General features: G+C 39.7%; 3 protein-coding genes across 3 annotated transcripts; 2 read left to right on the forward strand and 1 right to left on the reverse strand.

Moving 5' to 3' along the window:
• Window positions 1-1,052: 1,052 nt before the first annotated feature.
• Window positions 1,053-2,049, reverse strand: LOC117031572 (olfactory receptor 1B1). The gene is given in 4 exon segments (XM_033122050.1): window positions 1,053-1,260; window positions 1,262-1,596; window positions 1,599-1,902; window positions 1,904-2,049. Coding segments are annotated over 4 exon segments (993 nt in total).
• Window positions 2,050-2,276: 227 nt separating this feature from the next.
• LOC117031646 (olfactory receptor 1L3) lies at window positions 2,277-14,628 on the forward strand. The gene is made up of 3 exons (XM_033122155.1): window positions 2,277-2,380; window positions 12,246-12,373; window positions 13,359-14,628. Exon 3 carries the CDS (start codon window positions 13,373-13,375, stop codon window positions 14,348-14,350), a length of 978 nt encoding a protein of 325 aa, XP_032978046.1. The 5' UTR covers window positions 2,277-2,380; window positions 12,246-12,373; window positions 13,359-13,372; the 3' UTR covers window positions 14,351-14,628.
• Window positions 7,754-8,725, forward strand: LOC117031647 (proteasome subunit alpha type-4-like). The gene has a single exon (XM_033122156.1). The coding sequence runs from the start codon at window positions 7,858-7,860 to the stop codon at window positions 8,641-8,643; it is 786 nt and encodes a 261-aa protein (XP_032978047.1). The 5' UTR covers window positions 7,754-7,857; the 3' UTR covers window positions 8,644-8,725.
• Window positions 14,629-23,447: the final 8,819 nt, after the last annotated feature.

Here is a 23,447-nt window from a genome sequence, read left to right on the forward strand (position 1 = left end):
TTACCAGGGGCTGGAGTTTGGGGGAATTGGAAAGATGGTTTAAGGGTACAACTGTGCAACTATAGATAAATAAGTCCTAGAGATCTAACGCACAGCATAGTGATTATAGACAACACTACTGTATTATCAACTTCAAACTTGCTAAAAGACTAGATCTTAATTTTTCCCACCATATAAGAGAAATGATAATATACTCGTATGAAGTGATAAAGGTGTTAACTTTAGGTGGTAACCATATTACAATATATAAATGTATCAAATCAACACATTGTATACCTTAAACTTACGCACTATTATATGTCAATTATATCTCAATAAATATTTCAAAAATTATCAGTGTAAATCTCTTAAGAGCTAACAAGATAGAGACCAAAGTCCAGCTCCCAAAAGCTAAGAACAGTCAATTCGTTTTCTCTCTTCTTAAAATGGTTCACTGATCCTTGTTTTATGCAATAAAGTATTTAGTTTGCAGTTTTCTATATATTTTACTTGAAATTTTTTAATTAAAAGATATAAAATAAAATTCATACCTCAGAATAAGATGCTTACATGCTGAGAGGTCCAAGAAAACTGTGGCTAACATATGGAATAGCAGAATCATGGCCACCATTTCATACAGGCTTCTGGGCATATATTTGCTCACTGAATGGAGCAGGTATGAAATTGCCCTCCCCACTTACCTAAACTGTTCTCTTCTGCTAACTTTCCGATGTAGACCAACACACTTCCCACAAGCAAGCACACTAAACTAAATGTGACTATAAGTAACTCTACCATCTCTGCTTTAGTTCAGAATTTCCCAATGATATTTTCATAGTTCTTCAAAACTCTGGAATTAAACAACCCAGGCCCGGTGACTAATTGGATAACTGAAGATAAACGGCCTCAGGGAGGGGCCCCAGAGACAGGCTGATGAGGCAGCCCTGAGCAGATATAGCATCAGTGTGGAACGTTCTCAGCTCTGTCAGCGCACTACATCAGCAAGAACTGAGTCTAGACTTCCTAAGTTGTGGGAGCCACCCTCCCTCTTCTCTCTCCCAAACCATCCATACTCAAAGCTGCCCTCTTCTTTCCTGCCTAACCAATATGGCTCTGAAGCAGGCTAATGAGGAGTCCACCCTCCTCCATCCAAGCCGCCGGCAGAGACCATGCTTGACATCCTTGCTGCAGAAGCTGCGCACAAAAGGGCCGGCCAAAGGCATGACGGCAGTGTACGTTACAGCAGCCACCATGCCCTGATCGGAGACTTCTGGGAAGGAGGTGGAAGTAGCCCCAAATGATGGTGTCACAGAGGAAGCCAGCTGTGGTGAGGTGGGATCCACAGCTGGAGACCAGACAGCAGTGACCAGCAGCTGAAGGCCAACGTAGGATGGTGGCCCCAGGGTGGACACAGGACAGTACAGTGAGGGCACGGGGGTCTGGTATGAGGAAGCCACTCTCGAGGAATATGGCCAGCTCATTGGAATGTATGTCAGAGCAAGAGGCTCACAGGAGAGGTCGGTCGTCACAGAAGAAGTGGGGAAGGTTAGTGCTGCCCTCGGCATCCCCAGATCAGTAAAGAGGCAAGAAGAGCCCCACGGGCAGCATGGGGGGGGCGCTACGGACACCGCTCAGCTCAAGGCCAGCAAGTGGGCACAGAGTTGGTGATTCATCACTGAATGGTAGTGCAGAGGGTCACAGATGGCCAGGGAGCAAGCCAGAGCCATAAGAGACCTAACAAGTGTATCTGTAACTCCAAACGCATAGAAGAAAAAGAAGTGGGCCAAGCAGCAGGCAGCAGGAATGGCTGCGTAATTAGAGACCATACGGGCCAGCACCGGGCAGAGTGACTGGACATCCTTACGTCACGGAGAGACCGCGAGTGGGCAGTACATAGGGGAGTAGAGCCTGGAAGCCCAGGGTGAGCAGCACCAGAGTCATGGCCCCCAGCATGATGGTCAGGTAAACAGCCAGGAACACGAGAAAGAAGAGACTGGGGGAGACTCTAGCTCTTGAGAAGCCAACGAGCAAGAAAACTGGAGAACGTGAAGCATTAGGGGCACAGCCCATGATGAGTGACAGTAGGCCTGTAAGGATTAAAATTTTACATATAAAGTGCTGAGTGTAGGGCCTGGGATGCAGCAAAAGGCTCAAATGACAATTGCTGTTGCTGCTGCCACTGCTACTGCTACGGTCATTGTAGGTATTACAATCAAAGCGAATTCAGGTTTCTCAGACGTTGCTAGGACGCAGTGTTTGTATATAGCCCAGTTCCTCCATTTGACAATGTGCTCCTGGAAGGAAGGGGCAGAAAGAGGTGATGATCTCAGCTCTGTATCCAACGCCCTAACATGATGCCCGGCAGAAAGCAAGCTCTCAAGAGTGGCTGGATGAATGGCCAGTGAGTGACCGTCCTCCTCTCAGTAACTCTAATTTCCTGACACGACTGAACTGCCCTGTCTTGCCTATCATTCTCCAAGTCAACATTCTGGCTTACCAAGAGTAAATATTTATGGGATTAATACATTATTTTCTCCCTGTTTCCTTTGTTTTCACAATCAATTAGCTAATCCCTGCTCTCATCTCTCAACGAGGCTAATTATACATCTCTAATCTGGGGATCACTTTATTATTAATGTTTTTTATAACAATAAAATGTACTCCCATGAACGTATATGGTGCCTGAATCTTGGGAATACACGTGACACGGAACAGACAGGATACAGCTTAGCCAAGGAAGGAAGGGGGTGGCAAGGACTCAGGCCCAGCTCTGGCAGCAGGGACTTCTTCACGTTGTGGTGGCTGATTCATGTTTAGAAACCTAATTAACAAATTTACAAGGCCTCATTTGTAATTTTTGGAGAAAGACCCAGAAAAGTAGAAAAACATTTTAAACCAAAGACTTCGTTTTGAGTTTTGTTACATAGCCAACAGTGAACAAAAAATGCACTTTACGATCATCTCCTTTCCTAGTCATGTTTCATGGCTTTCTACAATTATCTAAAACCAATTTTCACCTTAGGTGAGTGATAGAAAAACAATTTGAGAGCAACAGAATTTTATCCTAGCATTAAGTGGAAGGAAAATGCAACAAAGGAAAACTACATTTATGATAAGCTTATTTAAGTTTAAATTACACTGAGACCCTCATTCCCATACGATTACATAGTTACCAAAAGGTCTTTGTTTAGTTTTGTGTTGTTTGCTTTTTTTCTATCATAGACTAAGATATTTTACAGACCAATGTCTGTAAAAAATGGTTAGGTTCAAATGATAAGCTTCATAATCTCCCTTTGATTAGAGCCAATTATCTCCCTACAGGAAAATTCTTCTGAGTTCACTTTTTCATTCTGAAAGAGTATTAGCACGTTTCCACATATTTCCTTTGATATTTTATTTTGTCTTAATATGACTGATCAAATTGCAGTCATTAAGAATTTTTGTGTACTGTTTTCCACTCTTCCTTTAGAACTCTGACAGATACGAATTCTGTCGCAGTATTTATTCTTCCTGATGTATTTTCCCTTTTATCAATACATAATGTCTTTATTTCCTGTAACAATTTTTTTACTTTGTCTTTTCTGATATTAGCACAGCCACCTCAGCTATCTTTTGGTTACTATTTTCACTTCATTACTATATCTTTTCCAGTCTTTCACTTTTTCAAAAATTGAGGTTACTGTGGTTTATAACATGATATAAGTTTCAGGTACACAATATAATTTGACGTTTGTGTACACTAGAGTATATCACCATGGAAGGTCTAGCTTCCATCTGTCACCATACAATTGACCCCCCTTTACCCATTTCACCCTCCCCCTTCCTCTCTGGTAACCACGAATCTTCTCTGTATCTATGAGTTTGTTTTGTTTAGTCAGTTATATATATATATATATATATATATTCCACATGAATGAAATCATATGGTATTTATCTTTCTCCATTTGACTTATTTCACTTAGCATAATACCCTCAAGTTCCTTCCATGTTGCCACAAGTGGCAAGATTTCATCTTTTTTATGGCTAAGTAGCATTCTACTGTATACAGACACCACATCTTCTTTGTCCATTTATCCATGAATGGACACTGAGGTTGTTTCTGTGTCTTGGCTATTGTAAACAATACAGCTGTGAACATGGGAAAGTATGTATCTTTTCGAATTAATGTTTTCACATTCTTCTGATAAGTGCCTAGAAGTGGAACAGTTGGATCATTTGGTAATTCTATTCTTCATTTTTTGAGGAATCTTCATACTGTCTTTTATAGTAGTTACACCAACTTACAGTCTCACCAAAAGTGTGTGAGGATTCCTTTTTCTTTACATCCTCGCCAGCACTTGTTATATCTTGTATTTTTTATAATAATCATTCTAATGGGTGTCAGGTGATATTGCATTGTAGTTTTTATTTGCATTTCCCTAATAATTAGTGATGTTTAACATCTTTTCATGTGCCTGTTAGCCAACTGTATGACTTCTTTGGGAAAATGTCTATTCAGATCCTTTGCCCATTTCTTAATCAGATTGTTCAGGGTTGGCTTTTTGGTTGTTGTTGTTTTTTTGTCATTGTTGCCGTTGAAATGTATGAGTTCCTTATATTTTTGGTATATTCCCCCTTATCATGTGTATGATTTGCAAATATGTTTTCCTATTATGAAGGTTGCCTTTCCTTTTGTTGTTGGTTTCCTTTGCTGTGCAGTAGCGTTTTACTTTGATGTAGTCCCAGTTGTTCATTTTCGTTTTGTTCCCCTTGCTACTGGAATCAAATTCACAAAAACATCACCAAGACTGATGTCAAAAAGCTTAATGCCTATTTTTTTTCCTATACATTTTATGGTCTCAGGTCTTACATTCAAGTTTTTAATCCATTTTCAGTTAATTTTTGGGTATGGTGTAATACAACTAGTCTAGTTTCATTCTTTTGCATGTGGCTGTCCAGTTTTCCCAACACCATTTATTGAAGAGACTTTCTTTTGTCTATTGTATGTTCATGGCTCCTTTATTGTAAATTATCTGTCCACATAGGTGTGGATTTATTTCTGAGTTCTCCATTCTGTTCCATTGGTCTGTGTGTCTGTTTTTCTGCCACATCATGCTGTTTTAATACTATAGCTTTGCAGTATAGTTTGACATCAGGGAGTGTGATACCTTTGACTTTGTTCTTTTTTCTCAGGATTGCTTTGGCTAGTCAGGGTCTTTTGTGGTTCCATACAAAGAATTGAATATGTTCAGTACCATAATATATATATGATATATATACTAGTGGTTACTCTGGGGATTACTAACATCTTATACTTATTACAATCTAATTTGAATTAATACCAATATCCCACTATTTAGAACTATTCAATGACAACAGTAATTAGAAAACAGCACATTATTTTGATGATAGTTAAACCTACTTCTTCCATTGTAGTCGGTGTTTTCTGCTCTAGAATAACAACATATTTTCTTTAGAATTAAAGCCTACAAATTATACCTTCTAATTAGATTTCTCGGGTGAAACAGTGACTAGCAGAATAATGTTAATTATAATGACTTGGTGGTTGTTATTTAGCAGGTCTCTCCTTTAACAGAAATAAGAGGATAAAAATGAATGTCTTACTTTTTTATATATTCCAGTATCACAAAAATAAGTATTGACTGATTAAAAAAAAGAGAGAGAGGACCCAAATTAATAAAATCAGAAATGAAAGAGGAGAAGTGACCACAGACACCGCAGAAAGACAAAAAATTTTAAGAAATTACTATGAGCAACTATATGCCAACAAATTTGACAATCTGGAAGAAATGGACAATTTTCTAGAGGCGTACAACCTTCCAAGGCTAACTCAAGAAGAAACAGAAAACCTGAATAGACTGATTACCACCAGGGAAATTGAATCAGTAATCAACAATCTCCCAACAAACAAAAGCCCTGGACCAGATGGCTTTACAGGTGAATTTTACAAAACGTTCAAAAAAGAATTATCACCTATTCTCCTCAAGCTCTTCCAAAAAAATCCAGAAGGAGGGAAGACTCCCAAACACTTTTTACAAAGCCACTATCACCCTGATCCCAAAATCAGACAAAGACACCACAAAAAAAGAAAACTACAGCCCGATATCTCTAATGATCAACAAAATATTAGCGAACGGAATTCAGCAATACATTAAAAAGATCATACACCATGATCAAGTGGGATTCACCCCTAGTATGCAAGGGTGGTTCAACATCCGCAAATCAATTAATGTGATACACCACATTAACAAACTGAAAAATAAAAATCACATGATCATATCAATAGATGCAGAAAAAGCATTTGATAAAATCCAACAGCCATTTATGATAAAAACCCTTAAGAAAGTGGGAATAGAGGGATCATATCTCAATATAATAAAGGCCATATATGACAAACCCACAGCTAACATCATACTCAATGGGGAAAAGCTAAAACCATTCCCCCTAAGATCAGGAACAAGACAATGTTGCCCACTATCTCCGCTTCTATTCAACATAGTGCTGGAAGTTCTAGCCACAGTAATCAGACAAGAAAAAGAAATAAAAGGCATCCAGATTGGTAAGGAGGAAGTAAAATTATCATTATATGCAGATGATATGATACTATATATAGAGAACCCTAAAGACTCCACCAAGAAGCTATTAGAGCTGATAGATGAATTTAGTAAAGTAGCAGGATACAAAGTTAATATTCAGAAATCAGTTGCATTTGTATATACCAATAATAAAACATCAGAAGGAGAAATTTAAAAAAAAATCCCATTTACAATTGCTCCAAAGACTATAAAATACCTGGGAATAAATTTAACAAAGAAGTAAAAGATCTGTACTCAGAAAATTATAAGACACTGAAGAAAGAAAGAAGATATAAATAGATGGAAACACAGATCATGTTCATGGATAGGAAGAATTAATATAGTTAAAATGTCCATACTGCCTAAGGCAATACACATATTCAACGCAATTCCTATCAAACTACCAACAACGTTTTTCACAGAAATACAACATATAATCCTAAAATTTATATGGGACCATAAAAGACCCCGTATAGCCTCAGCAATCTTGAGAAATAAGAACAAAGTGGGAGATATAACAATACCTGACTTCAAATTATACTACAAGGCTACAGTAATCAAAACAGCATGGTACTGGCATAAAAACAGACACATAGACCAATGGAACAGAATAGAGAGTCCAGAAATAAATCCATGCCTATATGGCCATTTAATCTACGACAATGGAAGCAAGAATGTACGGTGGGGTAAAGACAGTCTATTCAATAAATGGTGCTGGGAAAACTGGACAGACACATGCAAAAAAATGAAGCTGGACCACCTCCTTACACCATATACAATAATAAATTCAAAATGGCTTAAAGACTTAAATGTAAGATCTGAGACCATAAAATACCTAGAAGAAAATATAGGAAGAAACTTCACTGACATTACCCGGAGTAAGATTTTTACTGATATATCCCCTCGCACGAGGGAAGTAAGAGAAAAAATAAACATATGGGATTATATCAAACTAAAAAGTTTTTTCACAGCAAAGGAAACCCTGAATAAAACAAAAAGGGATCCTACTGAATGGGAAAAGATATTTGCCAATGATATATCTGATAAGGGATTAATATCACAAATCTATAAAAAACTCGCTCAACTCAACTCCAAAAAAACAAACGATCCAATTAAAAAATGGGCAGAGGACTTGAAGAGACATTTTTCTAAAGAGGACATACAGATGGCAAACAGACATATGAAGAAATGCTCAGCGGACCCTCGGAGGGCGGCGGCGGCGGTCGTTTTCTTTTGAGGCGTGAAACGCTCACCGTGCCTCGACTTCAGGGTCTCTCCTCCGGAACTCTAAAGTTCAGAAAACATGTCTCAAAGATATGACTCTAGGACCACTATATTTTCTCCAGAAGGTCGCTTGTACCAAGTTGAATATGCAATGGAGGCGACTGGACATGCAGGCACCTGTTTGGGAATCTTAGCAAACGATGGTGTTTTGCTTGCAGCAGAGAGACGCAACATCCACAAGCTTCTGGATGAAGTCTTTTTTTCTGAAAAAATTTATAAGCTCAATGAGGACATGGCTTGCAGTGTGGCGGGCATTACTTCTGATGCTAACGTGCTGACTAATGAACTGCGGCTTATTGCCCAGAGGTACTTACTACAGTATCAGGAGCCAATTCCTTGTGAGCAGTTGGTTACCGCGCTGTGTGATATCAAACAAGCTTATACACAGTTTGGAGGGAAACGTCCCTTTGGTGTCTCACTGCTGTATATCGGCTGGGATAAGCACTACGGCTTTCAGCTCTACCAGAGCGACCCGAGCGGGAATTATGGAGGATGGAAAGCCACATGCATTGGCAATAACAGCGCTGCAGCTGTGTCAATGTTAAAACAAGACTACAAAGAAGGAGAAATGACTCTGAAGTCAGCACTTGCTTTAGCTGTCAAAGTCCTCAATAAGACCATGGATGTTAGCAAACTCTCTGCTGAAAAAGTGGAAATCGCCACACTGACCAGAGAGAGTGGAAAGACTGTCATCAGAGTTCTCAAACAAAAGGAAGTGGAACAGTTGATCAAAAAACATGAGGAAGAAGAAGCTAAGGCTGAGCGTGAGAAGAAAGAAAAAGAACAAAAAGAAAAGGATAAATAGAAGACAAAATCAGGGATTCTGTAACTCATTTGGGACACCATTTCAGTGTAAAAGCAAGCTGTCCTCATCTACATGGAGAAAACGACCGTTTTTAGCTCGTGTAGTGGGAACATAGGACGGTGCCAACTGAACTGGGTCCTCGATATTTCTTTCCATTTGAGTATTGTCATGATGATTCCTCTTTGTGGACATCTTAGTCCCTTTACCCCCTTTTGGGAATAAAACTTGGAAAAAATGGGAAAAAAAAAAAAAAAGAAATGTTCAACCTCACTAACCATCAGAGCAATACAAATAAAAACCACAATGAGATACCACCTCACCCCAGTCAAAATGGCTATCATCAATAAATCAACAAACAACAAGTGCTGGTGCGGATGTGGAGAAAAGGGAACCCTTGTGCACTGTTGGTGGGATTGCAGATTGGTGCAGCCACTAGTGAAAACAGTATGGAGGTATCTCAAAAATCTGAAAATGGAACTACCCTATGATCCAGTAATTCCACTCCTAGGTACCTATCCGGAGAAATCCAAAACTCCAATTCAAAAATCTTATGCACTCCTATGTTTATTGCAGCACTATACACAATAGCCAAGACATGGAAACAACCTAAATGCCCATCGGTAGATGACTGGATTAAATAACTGTGGTACATTTACACAATGGAGTATTACACAGCTATAAAGAAGAAAGAAATCTTACCATTTGCAACAACATGGATGGAGCTAGAGAACATTATGTTAAGTGAAATAAGTCAGACAGAGAAAGATAAGTACCATATGATCTCACTTATATGCGGAATCTAAAGAAAAGAATAAGTGAATGAACTAATCAGAAACAGTTTTGGAGACAAAGAGGAAAAACTGAGGGTTGCTAGATGGGTGGGGGGGTGGGGGAAAAGGGGAAGGTGAGGAGATTAGAAAACAATCAGTAACCACAAGATGGCCACGGGGTTTTGAAAATTAATCTGGGGAACGTAATCAATAATGTTGTAAGGATTTTGTAGGGTATCCGATAGACACGTGTCCCATTTAGGAGACCATCTCAGGGAAGATGTAGATGCCTGATCACTGCACTGTACACCTGAAGCTGAACAATAATGAATGCCAACTATAATATTATATATATATATATGTATATATAGATATGTATACATTTACAAGAGGCAGAGTACAGCATTGGGAGTGGAGATAGTGGAAATGGGATGGCTCGGTGCGATGTCAGAGAGATAGTGGATGGGGGGAGGGGGATCCATAGTGTGAGGGATATAAATGATAAACGTCTAAGAAAAAACAAACAAACAAACAAAAAACTCATAGACACAGACAATAGTTTAGTGGTTACCAGAGGGTAAGGGGGGTGGGGGGTGGGAGATGAGGGTAAGGGGGATCAAATATATGGTGATGGAAGGAGAACTGACTCTGGGTGGTGAACACATAATGTAATTTATAGATGATGTGATACAGAATTGTACACCTGAAATCTATGTAATTTTACTAACAATTGTCACCCCAATAAATTTAATAAAAAAAAAAAACTTCTATGCATAAACATAAAAAAAAAGTATTGAATTTCAGGATGGAAATTAACTAAATAAAAAATAGATGAAATAACTTTAGAACCAAAGAACTAAGGGAATGATAATTACTGTCTTCTAACATTTTTAAATACATTGCTTAGGCAGTTAGCTTAACCAATGTGTAGGTCAACTTCATAAATATTAAGCAACTTCTGCACTAAATGCTGGGTGTGAGGTGCTATGGGATCCTAACCTGTAAGCCACAAAGAGCAAAACGATGTGTCTTTTCTTCAGTGCTATACATCAACAGTGAATGACAGAGTGTAGTTCATGGTAAACATATAACAAATATTATGGACTGGCTGGGACAAACATAGATGAACTGAACATTAGTCTCTACTTCAGTGACTCCAAGTTATTGTATTTAATTTAAAATTCCGTCAATTAATAGAGACAGTGGAAATGTAATGGCTGTGTGCGATATCAGAGGGGTAGTAGATGGGGGTAGGGGGGTTACCACTGTGTGAGGGATATAAATGATAAATGTCTAACTATTACATTGTTTTTGTACACCTAAAACTAATAAAAAATAAAAAATAAACAATAAAATTTTTTAAAAAAATTAAATTCCATCAATTGTAAGATGCATTATTTTAATGCACCATTAAGAAAATAATGCTGCCATTGTTTGTGATATGCCATAGATTTAAATGCATCTCACTATAAGAGATGTTAAAATATGGAAAAATATGAGTCTCAGAATCAATAAAATATGGTAGCTGGATCATAGAAAAAATAGAGCATAGTTTTTGGAATCAGGCCTGGATTTGAATCAGTGCTCCAAAGAAAAGCAGTTCTTGTGCTAAAAGTATATGCTTTCAAGTTTAATCTGGCAAAGAAAAAAGTAAGGCAAAATTTTGGCTCCATTAGTCATTTGAAAGTTGTTCCTTAGCATAAAATTTTAACTTTGTCAGAACAAAACAGAGAGGTCTTTTAGTGTAGTGGTTCAACTACATGGTTTGGCTTCATACTGCCTTTGGTTCAAGTTATGTTTTTCCAGTTACCTTATTTTTCTAAGTCACTATAAAAATGAAGACAATAAGAACATATGTTATGAGGTGGTTGTGTGGCTTTACGTGAAAAAAATAGCTTATAAATCACTGAGTACATAAATGTTAGTTGCTTTCCTTTAAGTGAGAAATTACGTGACAATGAATATGATTTGTGTTTAATGGCAATTCATATAGTAAGGAAGCAGAGAAGACAGATACTTCATTCCATTAGGTCATCAAAGAATGCTTCTTATAAGAAGCTGCATTTGAGCATGGAGACCAAAGTGAAGGGAGAAGTATAAGAAAGCCGGGTGGGTTAATTGTAAAATGGGATCAGAAATCACCAAGTGCCAGGAAATGGGCAGCATGTATTTGGCAGGCAAGTTGGGACCCTGATGTATGGATTCTGTGTGCTTTCAGGAATTGAGAAGAATAAAAGATGTGAAGCTGGTGCCTTTCCCTAGCTGTAACAACAACAAATAGTAATCAAATATCTGAGTAGCAGCCTTGGGGATTGGCTAACAAGGAGAGGGTGACCTAAGGTTGGGTTCAAATATTATAACACTCCCTTTTGTTAGAGAAGGAAGTCATAAAGCCGTAGCTACTCAGCTAGCAGATGTATCTAAACTTGGGAGGGAAGGAACAGAAGGTACCCAACATTGGGGTACTCTGAGCAGTTGTCCTTCAGAGAAATGGAGGCACTAAGGGGGAGGCCTAATCACAGCTTTAGAGGTTCAAAGGGGAAACGGGACTCTGGTGGCCTGCCTTGTGTTCTGTCCTCAGTGCTATATGGGATGACATCTTCCATGTAAGCCCTCAGAAAGGTTGGAAGAGCCAAGGGACAGAAAATTACCATCCACCTCCAACACCTACGCCAGGCTAAGCAGATATTGTACTAAACCCAGAGGGTCAAGGAGAGGGGTGTGGGGCCACCTGGGGAGGGAGAACACTTCTAATTCCTCTGGATCCCTGGGGATAACCCTTCACTGAGTTAATAATGTTTGTTTTCTGATTCTCTCCCTGCCAAACACCAGAGTTTAGTGACATGGTCTCAGAGGATACTCCCATAAGGGAAGCCGGGGATGTATCTACACCGTGTGAAGGATAAGAATCCAAGGAAAGGAGCATTCATATTCAAGAAGCATCAGGAGATTTTCATCAGGTATCTTTTATGCGCTGTCTCTTGGCACAGTTTTGTCTTCTTTTTGACTAATCATTCCAAAGAGTATAAATAAGGGGAGTGGAATGAATACATGAGGCAAGACCTCAATGTCCTTTCCAGGTAAGAAGTCAACTTTCAGAATGGCTGGTGAGAAAGTGGGGACTATGTGATCTCAGAGAGATAATTAGTCCTCACTGGACAATAAATAAGAGTGCTAACTGATGTTCATGTTAAATGTTGATTTTTTTGCATCTATACTCTAAAGTTGAATCTTCCTTAACCCCAGTTCACTTGTGAGTCTCAGATCCCTGATATCAGAATATAAATTATCAGCTAAAGAGCAGGGAAGTCTCGGAGAGAATTCTGTCGCACAAGTTCATTTCCTCTCTCTCACTTTCCCTTCCTCCATCTTTCTTTTCCCTGTAACTGTTTATATTCAATTCAATGTTCTTTAAATGACTTTCTTACTTCCACTGTAAATGATGTGGAAAGAAGCATCTAGACTTTAAAAAGATGGTTATTCATCAACTACAAGCTTGGTGAGATAGCTACCTCATAATTATTTAGATGTGGTTTAGCCATTGATAATCCTTAATCAGAAGCTGAACTGAACCTGATTCAAAGACTACATCTATGGTTCCTGTGAAAATCAAGCTCTCCATCTTTATTCTCTCATATTCTCTCTCTCTCTCTCTCTCTCTCTCTCTCTCTCTCTCTCTCTCTCTCTCTCTCTCTCTTTCTCTCTGTCTCTTTCTTTCTCTCCCTCCCTCTTCCCCCACTCCTTGTATCTGTTTCTTTAGATCTCTATCTCAAAGATTTAAAAATAACAAGTTAAAGCCACGTTTGGCTCTGAGTTTTCCATATTCAGGAAGAAAAACATTGGAGTAAATGCTCTATTAATAACTTCTCAGTATAAGAACCAGATGGAAAGATGCATGTCCCAGATGACATAAGAACAATTAATTGAGTGTTGTTTATCGCGTAGGTGCATACAAGTCCATGGAAATGTGCAACCTGACAAGACTTCCTGAGTTCATCCTCTTGGGACTCTCCCCTCGTCCTGAGGACCAGAAGCCACTCTTTGTCCTCTTTCTTATCATGTACCTGGTCACCTTGACAGGAAATCTTCTCATCATCTTGGCTATCCGCTCTGATTCTCAACTCCAAAACCCTATGTATTTCTTCCTGAGCATCTTGTCTTTTGCTGATATTTGCTATACAACAGTCATAGTCCCCAAGATGTTAGTGAACTTCTTATCAGAGACAAAGACCATCTCCTATGGTGAATGTCTAGCACAGATGTATTTCTTCCTGGTCTTTGGAAACATAGACAGTTATCTCCTGGCAGCTATGGCCATTGACCGCTATGTAGCCATTTGTAACCCTTTCCATTATGTCACTGTTATGGACCACAGGCGCTGTATGTTGCTACTGGCCTTCTCTACAGCTTTCCCTTGTCTCCACTCCCTTCTATATGTCCTTCTGGTGAATCGACTCACCTTTTGTGCATCAAATGTTATCCATCACTTTTTTTGTGATGTCAACCCTGTCCTGAAATTGGCCTGCTCTTCTACCTTTGTCAATGAAGTTGTGGCCATGACAGAAGGGCTGGCCTCTGTGATGGCCCCTTTTGCCTGCATCATCATCTCGTACCTAAGGATCCTCATTGCCATCCTCAACATTCCCTCAGCTGCTGGAAAACGCAAAGCCTTCTCCACCTGCAGCTCCCATCTCACTGTGGTGACTCTGTTTTATGGGAGTATTAGCTATGTCTACTTCCAGCCGTTGTCCAGCTACACTGTCAAGGACCGAATAGCAACAATCATCTACACCGTACTGACATCAATGTTGAACCCAGTGATCTACAGTTTAAGAAACAAAGACATGAAACGGGGCTTAGAGAAATTGATAAGCAGGATTAAGTCTGAAATGGATAGGCTTTCTACTGCAAAAAACAACAAAATCTGTGGCTCCTGATTGCAAAGTATGGGTGTGGGTGTGTTTGCATGCATGCACACTCGTGTATGGACACACACAAACACACTCACCAGCACCTGAGGCAAGTCTTTGGTGGAGAAATACTCTTTCATCATTGTAGCTACACCCTGTAGTTTTCCACTTGCGGTTTCTATCATGCTGTGGTTGGACCCATGTCTTGGTACATGTGCTATCATTGTAGACTCACCCCAGAATCTCTCTCCATTCCAGAAAAATCATATTCCCTTTATTTCTTCCACATTTATTTGGAACCTCCCATATTTCCCTTATTTCTATAATTCAGCCCAGTATTGTCACTGAATTTCCAGAAAAATTTTGTAACCATCTATATAGAAATCTATATATGTACAGAGATGTTTATGTATACATAACCAATCTATTCTGTTAGATTTTTTTTTGCAGGGGTGTGTGTGTGTGTGTGTGTGTGTGTGTGTGTGTGTGAGAGAGAGAGAGAGAGAGAGAGAGAGAGAGAGAGAGAGAGAGACACCTATTAGAATACAAGCTTCCCCCAAAAAAGAGCAGTTCAGTGTGATTCTCTCTCTCTCCTGGTATTTGTATTTTAATAGATGGAAACATCTAAGTCAAATAAATTAATCTCTCATGGTATTTTAGACAAGGCATAGATGGATGACCTTAAAGTTTCCAAATGATACAATAAGGAGTGTTTAAACTCCTTTGATTTTGCCTCAATCATTCCTAACCTAGGGTGAGGCAGAGTCTGGGTGAGTATATGAGTATATTGCTCAATTTCATTCCTTTATTACATGTATGGGCCAATTAGTTTTCACTTCCATGCCTACTCTGATCAATTGATAAGGACTTCCTTGCACTGCTATAATGGAAAAACTTGTCCCCACTTCTGGGCCAAATGAAGAAGGATGAATATTGATTGATTGCAATGTCTGCTATGGGCATGGGAGCAAGAAGTACTGGTACACATAACAAGGGACTTTTTCAGTCACCATAAACCTCAAGAATTGAATAATTACTCAAAAAATTTTGTTAAAAGGAAAAAAAGAATTGGACATGCAAAAATGCAACTTTATTTCTGTAACTTCATTTCTATAGTTTAATTTTATTCTGAGAACTCGGTCTACCTAATTGTAACTCAATTCTGACTTTTCTCAACCCAATCCACTAATTTCTCAGTGACTTTTAATTTGTAATTCAGCCCTATTCATTCATATCCCACCCCTCGTGGTTATCACAGCTTCTTCCAAGTCCTGTTTCTAACTCTAAGGGTTTATGCAACTTCTCTCTGGTGTGTGCAAAGACAGAGCAGTTCTTTTCTAGACTAGTCTGTATTTTGGTCCTATACTAGAACCTGTTGTTTACATCTGACCTCCTTCCACTCATTTGTCACCATGGATGATGGCTTGGGCTTGCCTTTGAGATCGGAGACTGGCTTTTGCTGCTTCTCTCACTCTGTACTAATGATCCAGTAGAGACGTCATCCTCAGCCACCACGAGGTGGTTCTTGCCATACCCCTTTGATGTTAGTCTCCTCTCTTCTTCCCATCAACCTGGCTTTTATCTCTGTTCATCTAATTTGAGTGAGCCACCCTAGGCCGATGGAAAACCTCTGAATTGCCTCCAGGAAAATACTGAGGGCAATCTCCAGCCCTCTGGTGTCTACAAATCCAATGCCACTCTTTTCTGTTGCTCTTTCTAATCCCAGTAGAGTAAGGAGCACCAGTACACCCTCATACTGGGCGCAGGGCACACATCCAATCTACTCTCAGATTCACTTACTTAACAGTCCTTCCAAGAGCCTCTCTAGCATTACCTAAATTGGTTCCTTTGATTTCTCTTTCGAGTCTTCCCTGGGTGATCTGTGGATCCCAAGCAACGTCTCCTACAATATGAGAATTTGTTGTCTAACACATTGGTGTAAGACTGAATTGTGGCCCCTTCTCCCCTCCCCCCGAAAAATTTCATAATTGAAGTCCTAAATCCCCAGTATCTCAGAATATGACTTATTTGAATATAGGTTCTTTAAAGGGGTGATTAAGTTAAAATGATTTCATTAGTGTGGGCCCTAATCCAATATGACCAGTGTCCTTATAAAAGAAGAGATTAGGAAACAGATCCACAGAAAAAAACACCATGTGAAGACACAAGGAGAAGATGGTAAGCCAAAGAGAGAAGCCTCAGAAGAAACCAATCCTGCCAAAACTTTGGTCTCAGACTTCCAGTGTCCAGTACTGTGAGAAAATAAATTTCTGTTGTTTAAGCCACCATTGTGTAGTACTCTGTTCTGGCAGCCCTAGCAAGCTAACACAACATCTTGGATAATTTTGAAACTCAAAAGTAAATAGTGCTTCATGTCTCAGATTTTTAATCCACAAAATGTCTTCCATTCTGGCTATACAATCAGTTTTGAAAACCTGAAAGCCTCTGATTCATAGATTATTTAAGGAAATATAAAACTGGTAACTTTATCATAATCTCTAGCTTGCCTAGAAATAAGACCTAGAACTCACTTAGTGAGAGACTGGGATGCAAAGGTCAACATTAGAACAGAAAGAAAAGAGAAACTTGGTTTAAACTGAAGCCTCAAGTAGGTAAAGGATTTCTGTGACCCCAGGACCTTTGAAGATGTCTGTGCCATCAGTCTCATGAGTTATGTGAAAAACATGAAAGGGTCTTTCTTAGACCTTCCTGTCAAGCTCTGTAAGGGCAGAAGCTGTGACAGCTCCTTATCCTGCCTTCTTCTAATACAGGTGAGGTAAAGGCTGAGTACCAAGTCTCTCCTCGGTAACCTTTTACTTGACCTGACTTGAATTTAACTAAATTGCTTTTGCATTTCTTTCTAACATTTGTAATTAGTCCACCACCTAAGAGAGCCTATTTTTTAAGCTGTTACTCAAAGAAAAATAGATAGATAAGAACCTCAGATGCACTGCCAGGTCGGACAAAAAGAAGGGGAACCAAGCAAGTACAACCAAGACTGAAAAAGCAATTTGGAAATAACAAATTATTCTGGATCCATTTGGCTACAACAGCTGGCTTGTTGGCCACTGGTGAACCTCTGTACTTGGGTCATACCTCGGGTCACTAAAGGGGAATCCTGGTGCTGTGCTTGAGTATCTGCATTGGGTTTTTCTCTCTGCCGGGAATTTCAGCAAGGTCATTCTGTGAGTGTCTCAGGGGCCCAAATTCATACCCAGTGTATTCTTGATGAATTTTAAAGGAAAAGGAGTCATGGGATAAACTGAGACTGGGCACTATAAGGATGAAGGTACCCATGGAAGGTTCTCCTGTGGTGTATTGGCCAAAATGCACCTGTTAACAAGACTTCCAGTGGGCAGTGTCCTGTTGTGCCAGAATGGCAACTAAGCTCCAAAGCCAAGGATAAAGGTCCTATTCCCTACAGTCTAAAGGATGCTTTAGCACTTAGAATCTAGCACCCGCCCCTTGGAGCTCTTGGGAAGGTGCTGGCATAGCTCTGCTACCACCAACCACCATTCAACCCCCTGCTTCCCCAATCAATGTATGAAGTGGGACAAGTGGGGAGAAGGGCAACGGCCTTGCAGAGTGGGAGGGATTGTTTGCCCTCCCCAACCAAGAAGGAATGCTTCATAAATATCATGTGAGAGATTAAGGATGAATGCAAGATGGCATTTAACTCCTCAGTTGAATGGCTTCTCGTTACGAAACTTACAGATTTGCCTGCTGGCAATTTCCACCCAATAATATAGTACTCCAAAGCCACAAGTGACAAATATAATTATACATAATGAATATTACCCCAGAAAACGCAAAGAAATGTGTAAAAAGCATGCATCTTTAGGGAAGCTTGGCAGGGAACTAAGGAATGAGTACTATTTGAGGAACAAATGAAAGGGCATGAGGGCAGATTCAAAGAAGAGGTCTCAGGTCCCACTGCACACCAGTCTGGTGGAGTGTGGTGTGGACCGGCTAACAGTCAGTTAGCTGGTTGACATCACATGTTGATCGTCACTGTTTCATCTATAATAGGCTGTGTGGAGTCAAAGGATTCTCTTGAGGACCAGCAGCAAGTCTTCCTTAACCTGGTTCTGTCCTGCCCATCAGCTAGTCCATGCCCCACTCCTCGTCTTTATTCCTTAGACTGTAGGTAAATGGGTTCACTATGGAGGCCAAAATGGCATAGATCACTGTCACAACCCCATTCCCAGTGGGGAGGCTGAACAGTAACTGCAAATGGACATAACTGATACTCCCACAGAACATCTTACGGTTGTGAGATGGGAGTCATAGGTGAAGAAAGCTTTATATTTTCCTACAGCGAAAGAGATCTTGAGAAGAGCAATGAGGATTCACAGATAAGAGATGACATGCAGGCAAAGGGGGTCATCACAGCAGCCTGAACCTATGTCATTCCCACAATTTCACAGACAAAGATGGAAGAGTAGGACAACATCAGCAGTGGGTTAACACCCCATAAAAAATGATAACTGATACTGGAAGTGCAGAAGATAAACCAATCCACCAGAAAGAATTGCAGGAAGGTATGGCGCTGAGAGATGGGGCAAGAGCTGGCCCAGTAGAAGGAAGCACTGATGGTAGATTGTAATGGTGGTATGTGGAAAAACTCACCTATGGCCACATTGCAGTCAATGGCCACTGCTGTCAGGGAGTAACTGTTACCAAGAGCCAAGAAGAAATAATATCTATGTTAAATGCTCATCATAGGAAATGAATGATCTTTGTCTCCAATAAGTTTACCAGCCTCTTGGGGGTGATGGCCATCATAGTATATATAGCAAATGACTGGATGCTCAAGAAGAAATACATGGGGGTCTGGAGTTCAGAGTCAGAGGGAATGGCCAGAAAGATTAACAGGTTCCCTTCTGAAGCAATGAGGTATATAATGAGCAAGAGGGCAAAGAGAGGCTTCTGGTCCTCAGACCAAAAAGAGGGTCTCTGGAAGATGAATTCAAAGTAGATGTTTAAGTTTCTCCTTCCCATTGGCTTAAATTCACTTGTCGGTAAGTCAATAATTTTAATAAATGCTTCCAGATTAGGTTTTTAGCAATTTGCACTCCCAAGGAAAACATATAAGACTACACATTTCTCTATATCCCTACCATCACTGTATATTACTAATCTTTGTAATCTCAGTCAGTCTGACATTGGACAGAGACGCCTTAGTGCATTTCTCCCGACTGATGCAATAAAGCATCTTTTACTATCTTTATTGGCCATTTGCATCTCTTCTCCCTTAAATTGCTTATTACTTTGCCCCTTTGGGGGAATTGTTGTCATTTTAAATTGTAGAATCTCTTAAATTCAGGATATTAACCATAGGTTTGCTATAGGTATTTGTAAATATTTTCTCCAAATAAACTATTTGCCTGTAGCTTTAATTATAAAATCAGCATTTTTAACTTTCTACATAGTCTAATTTGTTCACCTTTTCTTTCATATTCTGAGTAAAAGGTATATGTTGTTTAAAGAATATTAAAATTCTATTCTAGTATTTCATTATTTTTAGGACTATATTTTTAATCAATCTAGAACATATTTATATATAATACTTATATATCCATCTTCCAGATGCCAGGATTATTTATTTAATAAAATACACCTTTCCCACTGAATTAAAAAGTCACCAGGAACATATAATGAGTTCCAATATATACTTGAATCTATTTCTGGACTCCTTGTTCTGTTCTACTTATTTGACTGTCTCTATTTGTGTCAAATCATAATTGCCATAGCTTCTTTAAAATACATACTAAAATAATAGTAATAATAACAATCAAGCAATTCTTTCTTTCAATTTTACTTTTCAAAACTATTATTGACAATTCTCACACATTTATTTCTTCATGTGAACTTTCAAAAAGTGAGAAACTATGTATTTTTTTTCTTTTTATCAATCATTCTCATGTGTGGTACCACATATGAATTACAGGGTTAAATGGACTGTGCATAAAGTGCTTAGACCAGAACATGGCTCAAAATAAGCATTCGGTAAATCCTGTTGTTGTTTTTGTTGTTACTGTCAATCTATTCCTTTCATAATGCATAATGTGATAAAATGGAAAACTTGGATTTGATCACAAGAAGATCAGAGTTGCCTCATCCAGAGCTTACTTTGTTTAAAGCTGTTTAAGCATAACTAGTTCAGAAACAGAAAGAATCTTCCGTTGGCTCTCCCAAGTTCTCTGCATTTGGATTTGGAGCCCAAAGTCCAGATGACACAGAAGTGTCACTCTGCTTCCCCTTTGCCATTTTTCTGTGGACAGTATTTCCCTTAGTAACCTCATAGAAAGAGGTTACTGCATCTTAGAGCAGGATCCAAATTTTCTTGAGTTCCCTGGACATAACGCACTCTCATAATTTCCATCATGTGGTAAGTTAGCACATACCATTGTCCCCGGTATCTGGGGGGGAATGGTTCCGGGACCTCCGTGAGTACCAAAATCTACAGATCCTCAAGTCCCTGTATAAAATGGTGTAGTATTTGCATATAACCTATGCGCATCCTCTCATGTACTTTAAATCATCTCCAGATTACTGATAATACCTAATACAATGTAAATGCTATGTAAATGTTGTTATACTGTATTGTTTAGGGAATAACAAGAAAAAGAGTGTGTATATGTTTGGTACACACACAACCATCGTAGGCTTAACTATATAGCACACATCAACAACAAGGCAATTTTTTAAAATATTTTCCATCCACAATTGGTTGATTCTGCAGATATAGAACCCGCCAATACGGACGGCTGACTGCACTTTTTACCACACATTTTTAATAAATTTAAAGATGCCAACACATGTATACTAGGTTATCATGGTAATGGAAAGGCAACTAGCACCAGTTAATCACCTACAATTCTGACTGATGGGATTAATGACCTGATTTTAGCAATGAGGAAACTAAAGTCCAAAGTTCAGCTATTCCATGCCCCACTCCTTGTTTTTATTCCTCAGACTGTAGGTAAATGGATTCAATATGGAGGCCAAAATGACATAGACCATTTTGGAGGTCTGGAAACTTATCCAGAGTCTCCAGCAGGTAAGTAATAAACAGAATTCAAACTTAGAATTGACTAACTCTAAATCCCAAGTGCCTATCCAAACACAGTGGGGACAAATGGGACATATCTCAGGCCATATCTTAACTTGTGTGAGGATATCACCAAGGACAGTTGTAATCTTTCCCAGAGTGCCTTCTTGGCTCCTATTTCAGAATTCTGAACCAGATGAGCCACTGTTCTTCTGATCAGGATATTACCATTTTTGCTCTCAAGGTAGTGAGAATGGGTGACTAGGCAGTAGAATGGGTGCGCCTGAGTCGTCTGTCTCCGACCAGGGACTCTATTGGGATCGGTTGGGGCCATGGTTACATTGAGACTAACTTGATGAGTCAAGAGACTCAAGGCTTAATTTACAATCAACCATTTACAAGGAGAAACCAAACTTTTACCCCTGGACTCTAATTAGGCTGTAACAGCTGCCCAGAGTGGTTAATTATCATCCAAGTAAAGGAGCCTGGAGGTTCACCAGCAAGATGTCCCCAGAGCCTCATTAAGAAAGCTGAGATAGGACCTCATCCCTTTGAGGAAGCTTCTGCAGTGACACTGGCTCAGAAAGTTTTCTGACAGGCTGTCATTAGTGAGGTCCCCTAGTTTCCCCTGTGGGCTGGTCGCAAAGGGCCACATTCTACTTTAATTCTAGAAAGGAGGGAGAGGATGCCATAGCTCAGAAGCTTTCCTTCCTATCATCTGAGGCCAATCCTCCAAGGGCAACATCAGAGGGGGCTACTGAGTAACCAGTTTTAGAGGGAGGGGATTTCTAAACCCATTCTAGCCAGAGACTTTTTCCCTCGTATTCTTCTTCGAATAACATCCTTGAGGCATACAAATCAATTCCCCCATTCCTTTCCGTCTCCTCATTCAAAACCTTTGTGGTCCTGTCTACTTTATCTAAAACAGTGGTTCTGGCCTCCTCCACACATTTAGCATATACACAAACAAACCCAGCCCACCCCAACCAGGGTCCCATTCAATTTAACAAACATTTACTGAGCACCTACTGTGAGTTATATACATGGTGTTAGGCACTGAAGATGCACATATGAATTCACAGGAAACAGTCCCCACCCTCAAAAGGGCTCAACCTGGAGGGGCGCCTCCACCCACAAGGTGGGACAAAGAGACAATCACAATGCAGACAGAGAGTAAGCAAAGCGTTGTGGGAGGCTAAAGGCAACATTTCCTTACTTTTACCCAAGGAGTCCAGGAAAGCTTTACAAAAAAAGATGATAACTAAACTAGGTCTTAAAAAATGAAGCAGAAATTTTCAAAATAGAAGAAAGTTTGAGAAGTATACATTTTATTTGGCATGTGTCGTCTGAGGTCCAGGCAACATTCTGGGGAGAGTGCAGATGGATGTGCTCACCTAGAGCTTAGGAAATAGCTCCTATGCAGGTACCCTACAGTGCCTGTCACCATAGGCACACACAATAGTTCTCAAGATGCATCAGAGCCTAATCAACTAACTGTCGAGCTGAACACGGTGCGGTAAGCAATGAGGGTGGGCAAGAAGGTGGACAGTGAATGGCACAAGGACATGCACACCATCATCATGATCATTAACATGCACTGAGTGATAACTATGTGCCAGGCAGGACTGGCTACCTAATTTTCAGGGTCCAGGGCAAAATGAAAATTCAAGGCCCCTTGCTCAAAAGTATGCTGATGTTAAGACAGCCACAGGAGAGCGTTAAACCAAGCACAGAGACCTGAGCACAAGCAGCACACTCATGAAGTTAGCCTTGGTGCCAGGCAACATAACTACTGTAAAATTAAAATCTTAACTGATACGATCATGAGGTCAGGATTACTATTATCCCTAATTTATAAATAAGGAAACTGAGGCACAGAGCTGCCTAGTAATTTGTCCAATGTCATACAACTGGTCAGCAGTAGGGCAGGGATTTGAAATCAGGCATTAACTCCAAAGCTCATGTTCTTATAAACTGACTTCCTTCACTTCACCCCAGGTCCCTGCTCCTCTAACAAACTCCAAATTCCATGTCTTCAGTGCCTCCACCAATTGTCACACCAAAGTCAAG

The sequence above is a fragment of the Rhinolophus ferrumequinum genome, chromosome 12 (genome assembly GCF_004115265.2).
Source record: "Rhinolophus ferrumequinum isolate MPI-CBG mRhiFer1 chromosome 12, mRhiFer1_v1.p, whole genome shotgun sequence".
Taxonomy (NCBI): domain Eukaryota; kingdom Metazoa; phylum Chordata; class Mammalia; order Chiroptera; family Rhinolophidae; genus Rhinolophus; species Rhinolophus ferrumequinum.

What these genes read in the sequence shown, in the direction of transcription:
- LOC117031647 (XM_033122156.1), top strand. Translation starts at nt 7,858, where the DNA reads ATGTCTCAAAGATATGACTCTAGGACCACTATATTTTCTCCAGAAGGT.
- LOC117031646 (XM_033122155.1), top strand. Translation starts at nt 13,373, where the DNA reads ATGGAAATGTGCAACCTGACAAGACTTCCTGAGTTCATCCTCTTGGGA.